This window comes from Mustelus asterias, chromosome 6 (genome assembly GCF_964213995.1).
Source record: "Mustelus asterias chromosome 6, sMusAst1.hap1.1, whole genome shotgun sequence".
NCBI lineage: Eukaryota > Metazoa > Chordata > Chondrichthyes > Carcharhiniformes > Triakidae > Mustelus > Mustelus asterias.
This window is the reverse complement of record NC_135806.1, coordinates 136,503,584-136,521,805: the sequence shown is the minus strand read 5'-3', so window position 1 is coordinate 136,521,805 and position 18,222 is coordinate 136,503,584. Positions and strand designations below refer to the sequence as shown.

Sequence of the window (18,222 nt, the reverse complement as noted above, 5' to 3'; positions counted from 1 at the left end):
GCAAGGACAGGCTGGTAACAGTTGTTGCTTCAATGTAGAAAAATGTTAATACCTTTAGAAAGAACAGGGAGCAGTACTCCACTTTACATAGTAAGATTTTAAACAAGAGTGAAGAGCAGAGGGACCTTGGTATGTATACTGGCCATAGAAAGGCAAATAAAATCATTAGTTTTGTGTCTGGAGTCAGATACACAAGAGATAAATCGCAAATTCCTTCCTTTCCCACTCAATCTGCTGCAATCGGTCCATGTCTGACAACGTGCTTGACATAAATCTAGCTGCAAACTGCCGGTTTCCTCCCACATTCCAGACATGTGCGGATTAGGTTGATTGGCCATGCTAAATTGCCCCTTTGTGTCAGGGGGACAAGCAGGGTAAATATGTGGGGTTACAGGGGTAGGGTCTGTGTGGGATTGTTGTCGGTTATTGGGCCAAATTGCACTGTGGGGTGTCTATGATTCTATAAAGACATGACCACTGGGATGTTAGTGAACAGCAGTCTAGGATAGTTTGTTGTAAGTTTATGGTTCCATCGTGGAAGAAGAGCAGGTTTTCTTGTCTGGTGCTTCCAACTGATAACATACCATAGAATCAAGTTTTAGATCAGAAGAAAAAATGGGGAATTGCTGGGCACGAGCTTGTGTTCTAAACTCTGGAGAAGGTTCACTAGACTGATTGTTAGGGTGAAGGGGTTGTCTTATGAGGAAAGGATGAGCAGGTTAGCCTTATCTATATTCATTGGAGTTTAGCAGGATGTGAGGTGACCTTATTGGACCATGTAACATTCTGACAAGGTAAATGCTGAGAAAATGTTTCCCCTTGGAGGGGAATCTAGATCAGGGGAGCACAGTTTAAGGATAAAGGGTCTCCCATTTAAAACAGAAATGAAGAGGAATTTCTTCTCTCGGGGAGTCATTGGGCTTTGGAATCCTCTTCCGCAGAAAGCAGTGGAGGTTGGATCATTGAACATATTCAAGTTTGAGTTAGACAAATTTTTGATTGAGTCAAGGGTTATGGGTGACAGACTTTAAATTCACAATCAGATCAGTCATGATCTTATTGAATGATGGAGCAGGCTGACTGACCTACTGGTGCTCCTACTTCTTATATAATAAATCTTCTAAACCTATTATGAAATCCTAATTCTTGAATATCTTTTAAGAACAATGGATTTCAACATTAAAACATTGTGACATGAGACTGTTAAATTATGCTTCATCTTCCACACGGATTGTGCGCGATTATCCCTGCTGCACGGTTGGTTAGAAAGTTGAAAATGATACATCCTGCCCATGAGGTGCTTATTTGTGTGTGCAAAGCATATGCTTGGGGCTTTGCTATTAAAAAGGCAGAAAATGAATGCCGTGCTTTAAGCTGCCACTCCTGTTTCACATGCTGTGTTGTGAAGTATTTTGACCCTTTGGTCAAGATACATAACAGAATTGTGAAAGATAAAACAAACGTCTATACATCTGGTCACAGTGGGTCAGATCTTGGCGATGGGGTTGTTTTTTTTCCCTGCTGTTTTTATTGGCCATGGAAAGAAAATGCCTGTAGCACTTATGTTGGGTTGTCAAAGTGACTTCCTGTTTTACGCAGCCCAGATTTCCAGTATGTCCACACTCTCATTTAATTAGTTTGTTATTAACTGTCTGCTGCCGGATTAAAAATATAAATTTTTCCTTCTGCTTTCGCAACCTGACGATTTCAGTACTTGGCTTATGTCATGTCATGAAGCTAACTGAAACGCATCCTCTTCTCAATGCTGATAAAATGTTTATTGCCAATATAATTGTAGATTATGTTTGCCTATTACAAGGTTTACCTGGTTCACTGCCAGCATTTTGTATAAAAGATGATGCAAAATGTCGATTGATCTCTCCTCCGAGACCAGAGACCGTGTTCGTTCCTGCCCATGCAGTTATTAAACCAAGTTTGAGCTTCAGGCAATTTGTGAGTCAGATCGTCCACGATGTCAGTCTAAGCCTTAGTTATTAATCATCAATCTCTTATTCGTAGCCGTGAGTGTCTGGACTCTGTGTCCGGACACTCTCAGGAGTGTCTGAGACCTTTATCTCATCTTGAAGAAGAAATGAACTGTGGAGACTTAGAAACTTAGACTGAAGAATTTCCTCACAGAAAGTAATTTAGAAGACTGGAATGCAAGCACTCAAACATTACCTGGAAATAATTTAACATTCTTGTTTTGAGAGAGGGAGACAGGCAAATAAGTCCTTTGAGGTAATCCTCAAGTAAGCCAACCAGTGTAAAGCAAGGTATTTTCTTGGAGATGTCAATGGGAGTCCAGGAACTGGCATGGTGGCATAGTGGCACAGTGGTTGGCACTGCTGCATCACAGCGCCAAGAACCCGGGTCAATTCCAGCCGTAGGTAACTGTGTGGAGTCTGCGCATTCTCCCCATGTCTGCAGAGGTTTCCTCTGGGTGCTCTGGTTTCCTCCTACAGTTCAAAGATTTGCACTTTAGGTGGATTGGCCATGACCAATGCATGGGGTTAGGGCCTAGGTAGGGTGCTCTTTCTGATGGTCAGTGCAGACTCAATGGGCCAAATGGCCTCTTCTGCACTATAGGAATTCTATGATTCAGTGGACTGGATCTGAGTTACTCAGCCACTTCTCTAAGCAGAGTTCTTGGGTGATGCTCACCCACGTCCTTGGGTGCCTGAATATTGCATCATACTCCGAAGAAAGTTACTATCCTTTTGTGGAATTGTATATTCTAGAGTTCTAACTGTGCCACTGAAGACAATAAATTGACCTTTTTACTAGCTAGAGGCAGATATCATACTAGTTGAAGATAATACCTAGATCAGGCAAGCTAGGAAAGTGTTTATATGGAGTAAGGGGAAATATGAAGACATTAGACAGCAAATTAGAGGAGTAAATTGGAAGGAGGTATTCTCGGGGAAATGTACTGAAGAGAGGTGGCAGTTTTTCAAGGAATGTCTGTCTAGAGTTCTACAGGACAACGTTCCGAGCAGACAGGGAGGTGTTGGTCGGTTAAAGGAACCGTGATGCACGAAAGCTGTGCGGGACCTAGTCGAGAAGAAAAGGAAAGCGTACAAAAGGCACAGAGAGCTTGGCGAAGATAGGGATTTAGAAGAGTATACGGCTTGTAGGAAGGGACTAAAGAAGGAAATTAGGAGAGCCAGAAGGGGTCACAAGAAGGCCCTGGCAGGTAGGATTAAGGAGAACCCTAAGGCGTTCTATAAATATGTGAAGAGTAAAAGGATGAGACGTGACAGAATAGGGCCTATAAAAGGTGAAGGCGGGAAAGTCTGTACGGAACCAGTAGAAATGGCAGAGGTGCTCAATGAGTATTTTGCCTTGGTTTTCACAGAGGAGAAGGACCTGGGTGGATGTACTGCGGGCGTGCGGTGGACTGAAAGGATTGAGTATGTGGACTTTAAGAAAGAGGTTGTGCTGGAATCTTTGAATGGCATCAAGATAGATAAGTCGCTGGGTCCGGATGGGATGTACCCCAGGTTACTGTGGGAGGCGAGGGAAGAGATTGCAGAGCCTCTGGCGATCATCTTTGCGTCGTCGATGGAGACGGGAGAGGTGCCGGAGGATTGGAGGATTGTGGATGTGGTTCCTATTTTCAAGAAGGGGAATAGGGATAGCCCAGGTAATTACCGACCGGTGAGTCTAACCTCAGTGGTTGGTAAACTGATGGAGAAGATCCTGAGGGACAGGATATATGAGCATTTAGAGAGGTTTAGTATGCTCAAGAATACTCAGCATGGCTTTGTCAAGGGCAGATCGTGCCTTACGAGCCTGGTGGAGTTCTTTGAAAATGTGACTAAACACATTGACGAAGGGAAGGCGGTAGATGTGGTTTATATGGATTTTAGCAAGGCGTTCGATAAGGTCCCCCATGCAAGGCTTCTCGAAAAAGTGAGAGGGCATGGGATCCAAGGGGCTGCTGCCCGGTGGATCCAGAACTGGCTTGCCCAAAGGAGGCAGAGAGTGGGTATAGATGGGTCTTTTTCTAAATGGAGGTCAGTCACCAGTGGTGTGCCCCAGGGATCTGTTCTGGGACCCTTGCTGTTTGTCATTTTCATAAATGACCTGGATGAGGAAGCGGAGGGATGAGTTGGTAAGTTTGCCGACAACACGAAGGTTGGTGGAGTTGTGGATAGTCTGGAGGGATGTCAGAAGTTACAGAGGGACATAGATAGGATGCAAGACTGGGCGGACAAGTGGCAGATAGACTTCAACCCAGATAAATGCGTCGTGGTCCATTTTGGTAGGTCAAATGGGATGAAGGAGTACAATATAAAGGGAAAGCCTCTTAGTACCGTGGAGGACCAGAAGGACCTTGGGGTCCGGGTCCATAGGACTCTAAAATCGGCCCCGCAGGCGGAGGAGGTGGTTAAGAAGGCGTATGGTGTGCTGGCCTTTATCAATCGAGGGATTGAGTTTAGGAGTCTGGGGATAATGATGCAGCTATATAAGACCCTCGTCAGACCCCACTTGGAGTACTGTGCTCAGTTCTGGTCGCCACATTACAGGAAGGATGTGGAAAAGATTGAAAGGGTGCAGAGGCGATTTACAAGGATGTTGCCTGGATTGAGTGGCATGCCTTATGACGATAGGCTGAGGGAGCTCGGTCTTTTCTCCTTGGAGAGACGTAGGATGAGAGGAGACCTAATAGAGGTATATAAGATGTTGAGAGGCATAGATCGGGTGGACTCTCAGAGGCTTTTTCCCAGGATGGAAATGTCTGCTACGAGAGGACACAGGTTTAGGCTGCTGGGGGGTAGGTACAGGGGAGATGTTAGGGGTAAGTTTTTCACACAGAGGGTGGTGGGCGAGTGGAATCGGCTGCCGTCAGTGGTGGTGGAGGCGAACTCAATAGGGTCTTTTAAGAGACTCCTGGATGAGTACATGGAGCATAATAGGATGGAGGGTTATAGGTAGGTCTAGAAGGTAGGGATGTGTTCGGCACAACTTGTGGGCCGAAGGGCCTGTTTGTGCTGTAGTTTTTCTATGTTTCTATGTTTCTATCCACTCCTAAACCAAGCCTAATAGCTTGTTAATTCATTTTTTTAAGGTGGCGAGTGGGCTGCCGATTCTGGTGCCCGCTGGTCTTTCATTTTATTGGAGATCAGTGTTTTGACAGGTTAGTGACCCCATATCATCACAGCAGATTTAATGGAAGTCTGGGCACACAGTGATCCTGAGTTCCAAATATAATATTCACCCCTATGATTCTATGCCCTGACTGAATATATTTTAGTTGGGTCAAAAGTGGAGGCAAGAAGTGCTACAAGCACAAGGATTTTCAGACCAATGCTTTCTGAAAAGCCATATAAAGTCTCAGATTAAGTTCAGAGAGCCCCATTGAAATGCAATGGCTTGAACAGCTTAATTTGGAAAAGGTCTGTTTGAAGCACTTTGTCCAGGGGTGGCACAGTGGTTAGCACTGCTGCTTCACAGCGCCAGGGACCTGGGTTCAATTCCCAACTTGGGTCACTGTCTATGTGGAGTTTGCACATTCTCCCCGTGTCTGCTCTGGTTTCCTCCCACAGTCTGAAAAATGTGTTGGCTAGGTGCACTGGCCGTGCTAAATTCTCCTTCAGTGTACCCGAACAGGCGCCGGAGTGTGCGACTAGGGGATTTTCACAGTAACTTCATTGCAGTGTTAATGTAAGCCTGCTTCTGACACTAAAACTAAACTAAACCAGAAATAATGACAGAAATGTTTATGTTCTCATGAAACCACCTAAAATTGTTCCTTTTCTATAAGACCATAAGACATAGGAGCAGAATTAGGCCACTTGGCCCATCGAGTCTGCTCCGCCATTCAATCATGGCTGATATTTTTCTCATCCCCATTCTTCTGCCTTTTCCCCGTAACCCCTGATCCCCTTATTAATCAAGAACCTATCTATCTCTGTCTTAAAGACACTCAATGACCTGGCCTCCACAGCTTTCTGCGGCAAAAAGTTCCACAGATTCACCACTCTCTGGCTGAAGAAATTCCTCCTCATCTCTGTTTTAAAGGATCGTCCCTTTAGCCTGAGGTTGTGCCCTTTGGTTCTAGTTTTTCCTATTAGTGGAAACATCCTCTCCACGTTCACTCTATCCAGGCTTCGCAGTACCCTGTAAGTTTCAATAAGATCCCCCCTCATCCTTCTAAACTCTATGTGTTCAAACTACACCAACTAAACCAGCTAGAAAAATTGAATTTAGACCATGGTGGGCCCAGATGAGTATTTTCAGTGCCAAGCATTTTTAATGAGTGTCTTAATTGAGTAACTTAAATAAAACCTGATACCAATTTGACTTCACATGAACTTCTGACCACCTAGTGACATACTCAGTCTTGTTGTATAACATGGAGTGAATCTAACCCTACAGAGAAACTGGTTTCTTTTGGCATTTCTGTTCAGCTGCTGAACTGAATTTGTGCCCCTATCAGAGAATGAAAAATTGAGCCGGTTAAATAAGTGCTCGTTCAGTAACTCACATGGAACTACATAGGAAGAGCAGCAGACAGGAAAAGACCTTCTGTCCTGCACAGTTGTGATGTCTTGGAGATCACACACAATAAATACAGACTCTGCTTACTCGAGTCACGTTATCTGGAAGAGATGCAAAACAGATAAAATTTCAGGCCAATTTTGGGTGGAAGCAGGGGCTGGACAAAACAAAGTGACTGAGGAAACACTCTCAGTTATTCCATAGAAGGAGACCATCTAGCCCATCGAGTCTGCACTGACTCTCTGTACGAGTATCTTCCACAGGCCCACCCTCCTGCCCTATCCCCGTAACCCCACATATTTACCATGGCTAATCCCCCTAACCTACATATCTTGGGATACTGAGGGGCAATTTAGCATAGCCAATTCATCTAACCTGCACATCTTTGGACTGTGGGCGGAAACCAGAGCACCCGGAGGAAACCCAAGCAGATAACGTGCAAATTCCACATAGACATTCACCAAAGGCTGTATTTGAACACGGGTCCCTGGTCTTGTGAGGCAACAGTGCTAACCACTGTGTCACCGTGCCAGTGTTGAGAAAAGGTCACTGCTCATTATCTCTACTTTTAAGGGTTGTGGGTGCAGTAACATTTGACTCCATCTGATAGATCTTGGACAAACAAGGGCAACTGCTGGAAAAGAATGTGCAAAAGTGAGAATCCAAAGAAGATTTGTCCCAATTACCATTATCAACAGCTTTAGTGTTTTTACCTGGCCTATCTAGCCATCCAGTGATGAAATAAAGACAGCAATAGTTGGCGCTGCACCCATCCAGGCAAGTGGAGAGTATTCTTTCACACTCCTGACTTGTGCCTTGTAGATGGTGGATAGGTTTTGGGGAATCAGGAGGTGCAGGATTGCTGCAGGATTCCTAGCCTTTGACTTGCTCTGGTAGCCACAGTATTTATATGGCTAGTGCAGTTCAGGTCCTGGTTAATAGTAACTCCAAGAGTATTGATTTTTAAAAAAATTTGATTTATTATTGTGGCATGTATTGAGATACAGTGAAAATTATTTATAGTCGGAGATCCACTAAAAAAGCTGGGATTTCTGAACCTTTCCTCATAATTATATCTTGGGTTATAATCAGGTGAAGGAGCTGTGTTGGTGGATATGGGGTGAGGGGGGTGTTGGGCTGGGGAAAAGCACCTCTCTCTTCCCTCTCCCAGTTGGACTGCAGGAGCCTTTTTATTAAAAAGATATACCTGCAAAGTCAGTGAATGTTTAACTATTTACACGCTGTAAAAGAATCGATGATCAACCATGATCAAAATGAATGGCGTAGCAGGCTCGAAGGGCCGAATGGCCTATTCCTGCTTCTAGTTTCTATGTTTCTATGTTTTCTATGAATCAATCGGACAGGTTTTCTTGAGTTTAAATAAAAAAAGAGATTTGTTTTATAACACCGAAACTGATCGCAATAAAGTGACAATATACGCAACAACTTTTGCACAAATAAAGTTAAAGTTTATTTATTAGTCACAAGTAAGGCTTACATTAACACTGCAATGAAGTTACTGTGAAATTCCCCTAGTCGCCTCACTCTGGCGCCAGATCGAGTCAATGCATCTAACCAGCACGTCTTTCAGAATGTGGGAGGAAACTGGAGCACCCGGAGGAAACCCACGCAGACATGGGAAGAACATGCAGACTCTGCACAGGCAGTGACCCAAGCCAGGAATCGAACCTGGGTCCCTGGCGCTGTGACGCAGCAGTGCTAATCACTGTGCCACCGTGCCACCCATATATACGGGGCGGCACGGTAGCACAGTGGTTAGCACTGCTGCTTCACAGCTCCAGGGTCCCGGGTTCGATTCCCGGCTCGGGTCACTGTCTGTGTGGAGTTTGCACATTCTCCTCGTGTCTGCGTGGGTTTCCTCCGGGTGCTCCGGTTTCCTCCCACAGTCCAAAGATGTGCGGGTTAGGTTGATTGGCCAGGTTAAAAATTGCCCCTGAGAGTCCTGAGATGCGTAGGTTAGCGGGATTAGCGGGTAAATATATGGGGGTAGGGCCTGGGTGGGATTGTGGTCGGTGCAGACTCGATGGGCCGAATGGCCTCCTTCTGCACTGTAGGGTTTCTATGATTCTATGATATACAATATATATAAATACACTTGAAGTGCCACACACTCACTGACAGATTATCGAGTTGGGAAGGATGGATTTGTCAGCTTCAAGTCCAGAGAAGTAAAGGGATATACAGCTAAACGTTTAGTAATTCGGTTGTCTTCAGGGTGAATTTGATGATCGTATAACTTTCCTTCGGTGATTCTAATGTAGATGGTTGATTTGGCTGTTCCTCTGGAGACCGCAATGCGGGGTTGAATTCTCTGTTGGGCAGCAGGGGCGCGCGTCCCTGAATGATCAGGGTCAGCAAACAAGGTTCAGAGCTTACAGGGTGGGCTGGAGAGAGAGCGAGGAAGGAGAGACCCCATTTGGGTCTTTTCTTGTTAGTGTCTTAGCTGCCTGTTCCCTTACCAAAGAGAATGCAGAGGTTTAAACACACAAAGAGTGTGCCTGTCACATGACAATCACCCAGTAATTCGAAAATGGTCATGATTAGTGTATTTCCCTTTGCAACTGGATTAGTTCCTGTCTGGGAATTCCCTCTTTCTCTGCCATTGTCCCATTCACGTGTGGGGAATTCCTGTTGAATATCCCAGGTTATTGCCCTTGCTAAGGGTCGGGATATGTGACTCACTGATATTCTCCTGAGGCCATTGTCCTTGATGGGTCTTTCCAGACACAGTGGATGGAATTCTCCCAACTTGCCCACAGTGGATTTGGTGGCAGGCAGACTCTGGCAGGAGCCAAAAAGTGTAAAGAGAAGACAGCGGGGGCAATGTGGAAGGAGGGCTGTGTAACCAGAGAGTGGGCAGGGAGCGGGAATTGGGGCAAAGACTCATAATGGCAGGGAGAGGGGCAAGGGAGGTGGATGGAGAAGGCAAACAATGGAAAGTGGAGGGAAGACTGAGGGGAGGGAAGCAGGACCCTGATCAGGTTGCATGAAAAGCCCACAAGCGAGGGGGGGGGAGGCGGTCAGAGGGACACAAACTTTATTGAGTTCTTTGAGAAGGTGACCAAAGAGGTGGATGAGGGTAAAGCGGTTGATGTGGTGTACATGGATTTCAGCAAAGCATTTGATAAGGTTCCCCATGGTAAGCTTTTGCAGAAAATACGGACACATGGGATTGAGGGTGATTTAATGGTTTGGATCAGGAATTGGCTAGCTGTAAGAAAACAAAGGGTGGTGGTTGATGGGAAATATTCATCCTGGAGTTCAGTTACTAGTGGTGTACCGCAAGGATCTGTTTTGGGGCCACTGCTGTTTGTCATTTTTATTAATGACCTGGATGAGGGCGTGGAAGGATGGATTAGTAAATTTGCGGATGACACTAAAGTCGGTGGAGTTGTAGACAGTGCGGAGGGAAGTGGCAGGTTACAGAGGGACTTAGATAGGCTGCAGAGCTGGGCTGAGAGGTGGCAAATGGAGTTTAATGCGGAAAAGTGTGAGGTGATTCACTTTGGAAGGAGTAACAGGAATACAGAGTACTGGGCTAATGGTAAGATACTTGGTAGTGTGGATGAACAGAGTGATCTGGGTGTCCATGTGCATAGATCCTTGAAAGTTGGCACCCAGGTTGATAGGGTTGTTAAGAAGGCGTACGGTGTGTTAGCTTTTATTGGTAGAGGGATTGAGTTTCGGAGCCAGGAGGTCATGCTGCAACTGTACAAAACTCTGGTGCGGCCGCATTTGGAGTATAACGTACAGTTCTGGTCGCCGCAGTATAGGGAAGATGTGGAAGTGTTGGAAAGGGTGCAGAGGAGATTTACCACGATGTTGCCTGGTATGGTGGGAAAATCGTATGAGGAAAGGCTGAGGGGCTTGAGGTTGTTTTCGTTAGAAGAAGGTTAAGGGGTGATTTAATAGAGGCATACAAGATGATCAGAGGATTAGATAGGGTGGATAGTGAGAGCCTTTTTTCTCGGATGGTGTTGGCTAGCACGAGGGGACATAGCTTTAAATTGAGGGGTGAGAGATATAGGACAGATGTTAGAGGTAGGTTCTTTACTCAGAGAGTAGTAAGGGCGTGGAATGCCCTGCCTGCAGCAGTAGTGGACTCGTCAACATTAAGAGCATTCAAATGGTTATTGGATAAACATATGGATGATATTGGAATAGTGTAGATTAGAGGGGCTTTAGATTGGTTCCACTGGTCGGCGCAACAATGTTCGATGTTCAATATCGTTTACTGGAAAGGGAGGGACAAAGGCACCAGAGGCAGTGGGTAGAAAAATAGAAAATGGGAGCAGGGGGTGGGTCATTAGGCCCTCCAAACCTACTCCACCACTCATTATGATCATGGCTGATCATCCAACTCAGTAAACTGTTTCTGATTTCCTCCCATATCCTTTGATTCCTTTAGCCCAAGAACTTTGTCTAACTCCTGGAACACATACAATGTTTTGGCCTCAACTGCTTTCTGTGGTAGCGAATTTCACAGCTCACCAGTCTCTGAGTGAAGTAATTTCACCTCATCTCAGTCCAAAAATGTTTACCCCATATTCTTAGACTATGATGCCTGGTTCTGGACTCCCCCATCATCAGGAACAGCCTTCCTGCATCACCCCTATCCAGTCCTGTTCGAATTTTATAGATTTCTATGAGATTTGTTCCCCCCCCACAACTTATTCTTCTGAACTCCAGCGAGTACAATCCTAACTGACTCAATGTCTCCTCAGATGTCAGTCCCACCATCCCAGGAATCAGCCTGGGTAAGCCTTCTCTGCACTCCCTTGGAGCAAGAAGATCCTTCCTCAGATAAGGAGATGAAAATTGCATTGAAAAATGGGCCATGAGTGTCTCACAGGTGAAGGGCTCGGTGAGAAGATAGTTGAATCAAGGAACAGGCTTCTTGAGGCTGCTGGCCTTTTGGCTCTGGGTTGCTGACACCCTGCACAGTCTGGTGAAGACAGGTGGGCTGGAGAGTACAGCAATGCAAATTGGTTAGCCATCTTTGTTGCAAGCTCAAGTCACACTCATTGGGTGGGATTTTCCAGCTGCGTTCGCCCCAAAACCGGAAAATCCTGCCCGAGGTCAATAGACCTTTGCATGGTCTGCCCCTCGCCCGCTATGATTCCCGTGATGGGTGGAATGGGAAAATTCGCTCCTTAGTCTGTGTTTTAAAAAGTCTCTTTTTTAAAGACAGTTCAGTTCGTTTGTCTAGCTGGTGGAGTAAAAATCATTATTTGGTTTAAGGCATGTTTTTGTGACACTTGTTATTCCTGATATCACTGGGATAAAACTTTGTTGCACCCTTTTCATAGTTCCAGTATGCTTTGTACAGTAGGGTGCTTAGAACTGCACGCCAAAGAACAAAGAACAATACAGCACAGGAACAGGCCCTTCGGCCCTCCAAGCCCGTGCCGCTCCCTGGTCCAAACTAGACCATTCTTTTGTATCCCTCCATTCCCACTCGGTTCATATGGCTATCTAGATAAGTCTTAAACGTTCCCAGTGTGTCTGCCTCCACCACCTTGCCTGGCAGCGCATTCCAGGCCCCCACCACCCTCTGTGTAAAATATGTCCTTCTGCTATCTGTGTTAAACCTCCCTCCCTTCACCTTGAACCTATGACCCCTCGTGAACGTCACCACCGACCTGGGGAAAAGCTTCCCACCGTTCACCCTACCTATGCCTTTCATAATTTTATACACCTCTATTAAGTCTCCCCTCATCCTCCGTCTTTCCAGGGAGAACAACCCCAGTTTACCCAATCTCTCCTCATAACTAAGCCCCTCCATACCAGGCAACATCCTGGTAAACCTCCTCTGCATTCTCGCCAAAGCCTCACGTCCTTCTGGTAGTGTGGCGACCAGAACTGGACGCAGTATTCCAAATGCGGCCGAACCAACGTTCTATACATCTGCAACATCAGACCCCAACTTTTATACTCCATGCCCCGTCCTATAAAGGCAAGCATGCCATATGCCTTCTTCACCACCTTCTCCACCTGTGACGTCACCTTCAAGGATCTGTGGACTTGCACACCCAGGTCCCTCTGCGTATCTACACCCTTTATGGTTCTGCCATTTATCGTATAGCTCCTCCCTACATTATTTCTACCAAAATGCATCACTTCGCATTTATCAGGTTTGAACTCCATCTGCCATTTCTTTGCCCAGATTTCCAGCCTATCTATATCCTTCTGTAGCTTCTGACAATGCTCCTCACTATCTGCAAGTCCTGCCAATTTTGTGCCGTACTTCACCTGTGACCTACCCAATGTTCTGCACACATTCAACCTCAATTCCTTCATTTACATTCAATCCCCCTCTGTCCTTGTGGCCCTCTCAACCTCCACTCCCACTTTTAAAGATTTAAGACCATAAGACATGGGGGCAGAATTAGGCCATTCGGCCCATCGAGTCTGCTCCACCATTCAATCATGATATTTTTCTCATCCCCTTTCTCCTGCCTTTTCCCCATAACCCCTGATCCCCTTATTAATCAAGAACCTATCTATCTCTGTCTTAAAGACACTCAATGACCTGGCCTCCACAGCCTTCTGCGGCAAAGAGTTCCACAGATTCACCACTCTCTGGCTGAAGAAATTCCTCCTCATCTCAGTTTTAAAGGATCGTCCCTTTAGCCTGAGGTTGTGCCCTTTTAAGCATCTACTTCCTTCAATCTCTATTCCTGTATTCCATTAGGTATTTTACCAAATCCACAAAGTTCCTTTTCTCTGCAGTGTGTCTGCCCGACCACTGCATCTTTCTGCCATTTAAATTTATTTATATTAAAGTTTATTTATTAGTCACAAGTAAGGCTTGCATTAACACTGCAATGAAGTTACTGTGAAATTTTCCTAGTCTCCACACTTCAGTGCCTGTTCAGGTCAATGCACCTAACCAGCACGTCTTTCAGGCTGTGGGAGGAAACTGGAGCACCCGGAGGAAACCCACGCAGACATGGGGAGAACGTGCAAACTCCACATAGATAGTGACCCAAGCCGAGAATTGAACCCAGGTCCCTGGCGCTTTGAGGCAGCAGCGCTAACCATTGTGCCACCGTGCCGCCCCAAAAGTTTATTTATTTGTCACAAGTAGGCTTACATTAACACTGCAATGAAGTTACTGTGAAAATACCCTAGTCGCCACACTCCGGTTCCTTTAGGGTACACTGAGGGAGAATTTAGCATTGCCAATGCACCTAACCGGCCTGTCTTTTGGACTGTGGGAGGAAACTGGAGCACCCGGAGGAAACCCACGCAGACATGGGGAGAATGTGCAGACTCCACACAGACAGTGACCCAAGCCGGGAATCGAACCAGGTTCCCTGATGCTGTGAGGCAGCAGTGCTAACCACTGTGCCACCGTGCCGCCCTGATTTGTTTGCCATCCTCAGAGTTCACCAATTGCTCCTTGATGCTGGCATATTTCAATATGATTCTTCATTCACTTTTGGCCAAATTATTTCTATGAATGGAAAAACAGAGATTTCGGCAGAGATCACCAAAGAGCACCAACACACACACACTGCTGCAATTCTCCAGGCCCATGTCAAGCAATCGGAAATTCCTGCCCAGTCAATGGACCTTTGGCTGGTCTGTCAAATATTCCATTCTGCCCGCGATGATTCCCAACACAAGCAGGACCGGAAAATCAGGCCATTGAGCCAATAAAAAGCACTCGTTCCTGACAACCCTTTGCTCTCTGATTCTGAGTCAGCCCTATAGGCATTTAATGCACTTAAGGTGAGAGGGGGAAAGTTGAAAGGAGATGTGAGGGACAAGGTTTTTTACACAGAGAGTGGTAGATGTCTGGAATGCGCTGTCAGGGGTGGTGGTGGAGGCAGATGCGATAGGCGTGTTTTATCTTTCAGATAAGCAAATGAATCTGCAAGGAATAGAGGGATATGGGCCAAGGGCAGGCAGAAGGGATTAGTTTAATTTGGCGTCATGTTCGGCACAACATCATGGGCCGAAGGGCCTGTTCCTGTGCTGTACTGTTCTATGTTCCATATCCATGTAGCTACATTCTTTTTTATGTCATGTATCTTTGGCCTCTGGACATGACGGTTTATCACATTCCTTGGAAAAATCCATAAAATTAACCTTAAGCTCCTTTAGGCTTAAAGGTACAACTGTGTAGCACTGATATTGTGAAAACAGTAAATCTAATGCAATTCTGCTCATGGTAGGTTGTTGGATATACAATGTTCTTTAGGGAAGGAAATCTGCCATCCTTACCTGGTCTGGCCTACATGTGACTCCAGAGCCACAGCAATGTGGTTGACTCTCAAATGCCCTCTGAAATGGCTGAGCCGTTTTATAAGGATCTATTTATTCCAGACACGTCTATTCATTCACTGGAACTGTGTTGGGCTGCTGACAAGACCAGGATTTATTTCCCATTCCCAAACGCCTTTGAGAAAGTGATGGGGAACCCCACCTTGAGCCACTGCGATACACCTTGTGTGAAGATCCTCTCACAGTGCTAATGTTAGGTAGGGAGTTTCATGATTTTCAACCCAGCTTCAATGAAAGAAAATTGCCAAGTTAAAATTTCCAAAAGTGAAATACTAAGTATGCTGGAAATCTGAAAGAAAGTTCTGAAGAAGAGACATATTGGACACAAAAGGCTAACGCTGTTTCTCTCTCTACATGTGCTGAGTCTTTCCAGCATTTTCTGTTTTTATTTCACATTTCCAAATAAGGGTGGTGTGTGACGTGGAGGCGAAACATAGACATAGAAACATAGAAGATAGAAGTAGGAGGAGTCCATTTGGCCCTTCGAGCCTGCTCCACCATTCATTATGATCATGGCTGATCATCCAACTCAATAGCCTGATCCCGCCTTTCACCGCCCCCTCCCTCCCTATCCTTTGATCTCCTTTGCTTTAAGTTCTATATTTATCTCCTTCTTGAATACTTACAATGTTTTGGCTTCAACTACTTTCTGTGGTAACGAATTCCACAAACTTACCACTCTCTGGGTGAAGAAATTTCTCCTCATCTGTATCCTAAACTCTCTACCTGGGGAGGCGATGGCCTAGTGGTATCAGCACATTCTTCCCGTGTCTGCGTGGGTTTCCTCCAGGCGCTCCAGTTTCCTCCCACAGTCCAAAGATGTGCGGGCTGAGTGGATTGGCCATGCTAAATTGCCCCTTAGTGTCAGGGAGACTAGCTAGGGTAAATAATTGGGGTTATGAGAATAGGGCCTGGGTGGGATTATGATCGGTGCAGACTCGATGGGCCGAATGGCCTCCTCCTGCACTGTAAGATTTTTGATTCTCTATAATCGCTTCTATACAGTTCTGTGGGGTTTTTCTGATTGATGGTTATGAATTTGAGTACTAATCTGTGGGTATGAGGCTGATGTTTTTACTGGCTACAGTTCTACTGAAACTAACAATGGTTCATAGTAAGGTCTTTTCCACAACATGGATTTGGAAAGTGTCCAAGTTACGATAAGTTATCTCTACCGTCCAGAGGGACAAGGGCAGCAAGGTACATGGGAACACCAGCACCTGCGAGTTCCCCATCCTGACCTAGAAATATATCACCGTTCCTTCACTGTCACTGGGTCAAAATCCTGGAACTCCCTCCCTAACAGCAGTGTGGGTGCACCTCCACAACATAAGCTGCAGCGCTTCAAGAAAGCAGCTCACCGCCACCTTTTCAAGGGCAAACTAGGGATGGGCAACAAATGTCTCATGAAAGAATAAAAAAAAAGAAAAGAAATATGTTCCAGGGTGCAGACAGAATGAAATCAGTGTTTTTACCATCTGGTCAAAAGACAGTGTGAGACTGCAGTGACAGAACTTTGCACAGAATGACACATTCCAGTAATTAAGTGATTGCTTTGTTAATTGCTACTTGCAGGGTCTTGTTGCCCAGGTACTGGCTGCCACGTTTACCCATGTAAATTAGTGACAACACATCAGGAGTACTTGATTGTGAAATGATTTGGGATATTGTGAGGCTGTGACAACAGGAATGCATGTTTCTTTCCTCGCAGTCTGTACAAAAGTGTTAAGATGCCTTCTGGAGAGCAGGTATCACACATAATTTCTGTGTCCTGCCTAAAAAGAACAAAAGGCTCATTGACATGAATAGCAACTGTGGGCACTAATTGTTCATGATTTTGATGTGAAGTTCTCAACACAGTTTGATGATAATACGGAATAAATGCCATTCGCTTCATGTCTTCAAAGAATCATAGAATCCCTACAGTGCAGAAGAAGGCCATTCGGCCCCTTGAGCCTACACCGACCACAATCCCACCCAGGCCCTATCCCGTAACCCCACGCATTTACCCTCGCTAGTTCCCCTGACATTAGGGCCAATTTAACATGGCCAATCCACCTAACCCTTATATCTTTGGACTGTGGGAGGAAACCGGAGCACCCGGAGGAAACCCACGCAGACACAGGGAGAATGTGCAAACTCCTCACAGACAGTGACCCGAGGTTGAATTGAACCCAGGTCCCTGGCGCTGCGAGGTAGCGGTGCTAACCACCGTGCCGCCCCACCATATATTCTGGATAAAGGTCAGCACATTGGTATTTAAATCCTGTTGTTTGTCTTTACCTTAATATCCCTGTTTTTCTTATTCCTGTAAAGATTCGATGAATGAAAGGGGGAAGATTGCTTGGATGAAGCCTTCTTCCTTTGGACAGAGTCCTGGCGCACAGACAAGTGTAAACAGGACCCCTTTGGCCGTCAGTACCAACCACTCCCACCGAGGACTTCCTGTAAACAAGATTATTGACATTGACGGAGTGAAATCAGAAGACGCTCAGGCAAGAACTGAAGAGTCAGAGGGGAACCTGAGTTTTGAAGGATGTATTTCAGAATTGAAAAGTTGCCAGGGGAGGATGCGCACGGGGGTTTACCGGATGTCGGAACTGCCATCGCTGATCACAGTGAAGAGTGAGAGGAGTAAGACATTACAGGCACAGCATAAAGCTACTTTTGTCTGACTGCTTTAAAATGGTCACAAGATGATTGTTTCAAGTAATAATTTGGAAAATTGTGATTAAAAATAGTAATTTATTGCTGAAAACTAGATAATTAGTGCTCATGAGTTAGTTATCTTCATCTCATATCTCCAGCACTGGTTGAGAAACACTGAACAAAGGTTCACTCACTTTAATATCTAGAACTTTGGGAAATAAGAGATGATGTTGGGCTAATTCAGTGATGCCAACATTTGATTGTTGCAGGTCTAACTAGGCAAGTATTGGCATGTTTCATGGAGCAACTTACTTACATTCAGGAGCCAAGTTTTTGATACATAAAGGATCTTATTTTGAAGTAACTTTGACTAAATATGAAATAGGTTGCTTGTTAATGAGTGTGTCTTTTGGAAACCAAAGCTTTTGTTGATGATGTTTCTTTGGAACATGCTTTGATGTCACATCCTTGCTGAGGACAGGGCTAGTTACATAAGTGCAGACAAATGACTGATATTGGTTAGGAATATATATATGTAAATAGATATATAGGCTGGAATTTAACCACCTCGCCTGTCCCGGAATCGGGGCGGGTGAGGCTCGCAGAACGGAATTCTCCATTGTCCTCGGGCGGGATTTTACGAGCCTCGCCTGAGTGCGGTCGTACAATCCCACCCATAAAGTGAGGAGTTTGTTCATTGGCATCATCTTCTTCTCAGAACATTGACTGCCACCGATCTCCACCTCTGTCCTG

The 18,222-nt window shown here is 45.4% G+C and overlaps 1 protein-coding gene across 1 annotated transcript in view; it reads left to right on the top strand.

The window, feature by feature from the left end:
• The window catches only part of LOC144495163 (regulator of G-protein signaling 12-like), a 136,801-nt gene extending 119,227 nt beyond the window's left edge, over nucleotides 1-17,574 (top strand). Inside the window, exon 16 of the mRNA XM_078215155.1 lies at nucleotides 17,137-17,574. Within this exon, the coding sequence (XP_078071281.1) occupies nucleotides 17,137-17,495 (359 nt within the window). The 3' untranslated portion in view covers nucleotides 17,496-17,574. The remainder of the gene's footprint in view (nucleotides 1-17,136) is intronic.
• Nucleotides 17,575-18,222: the final 648 nt, after the last annotated feature.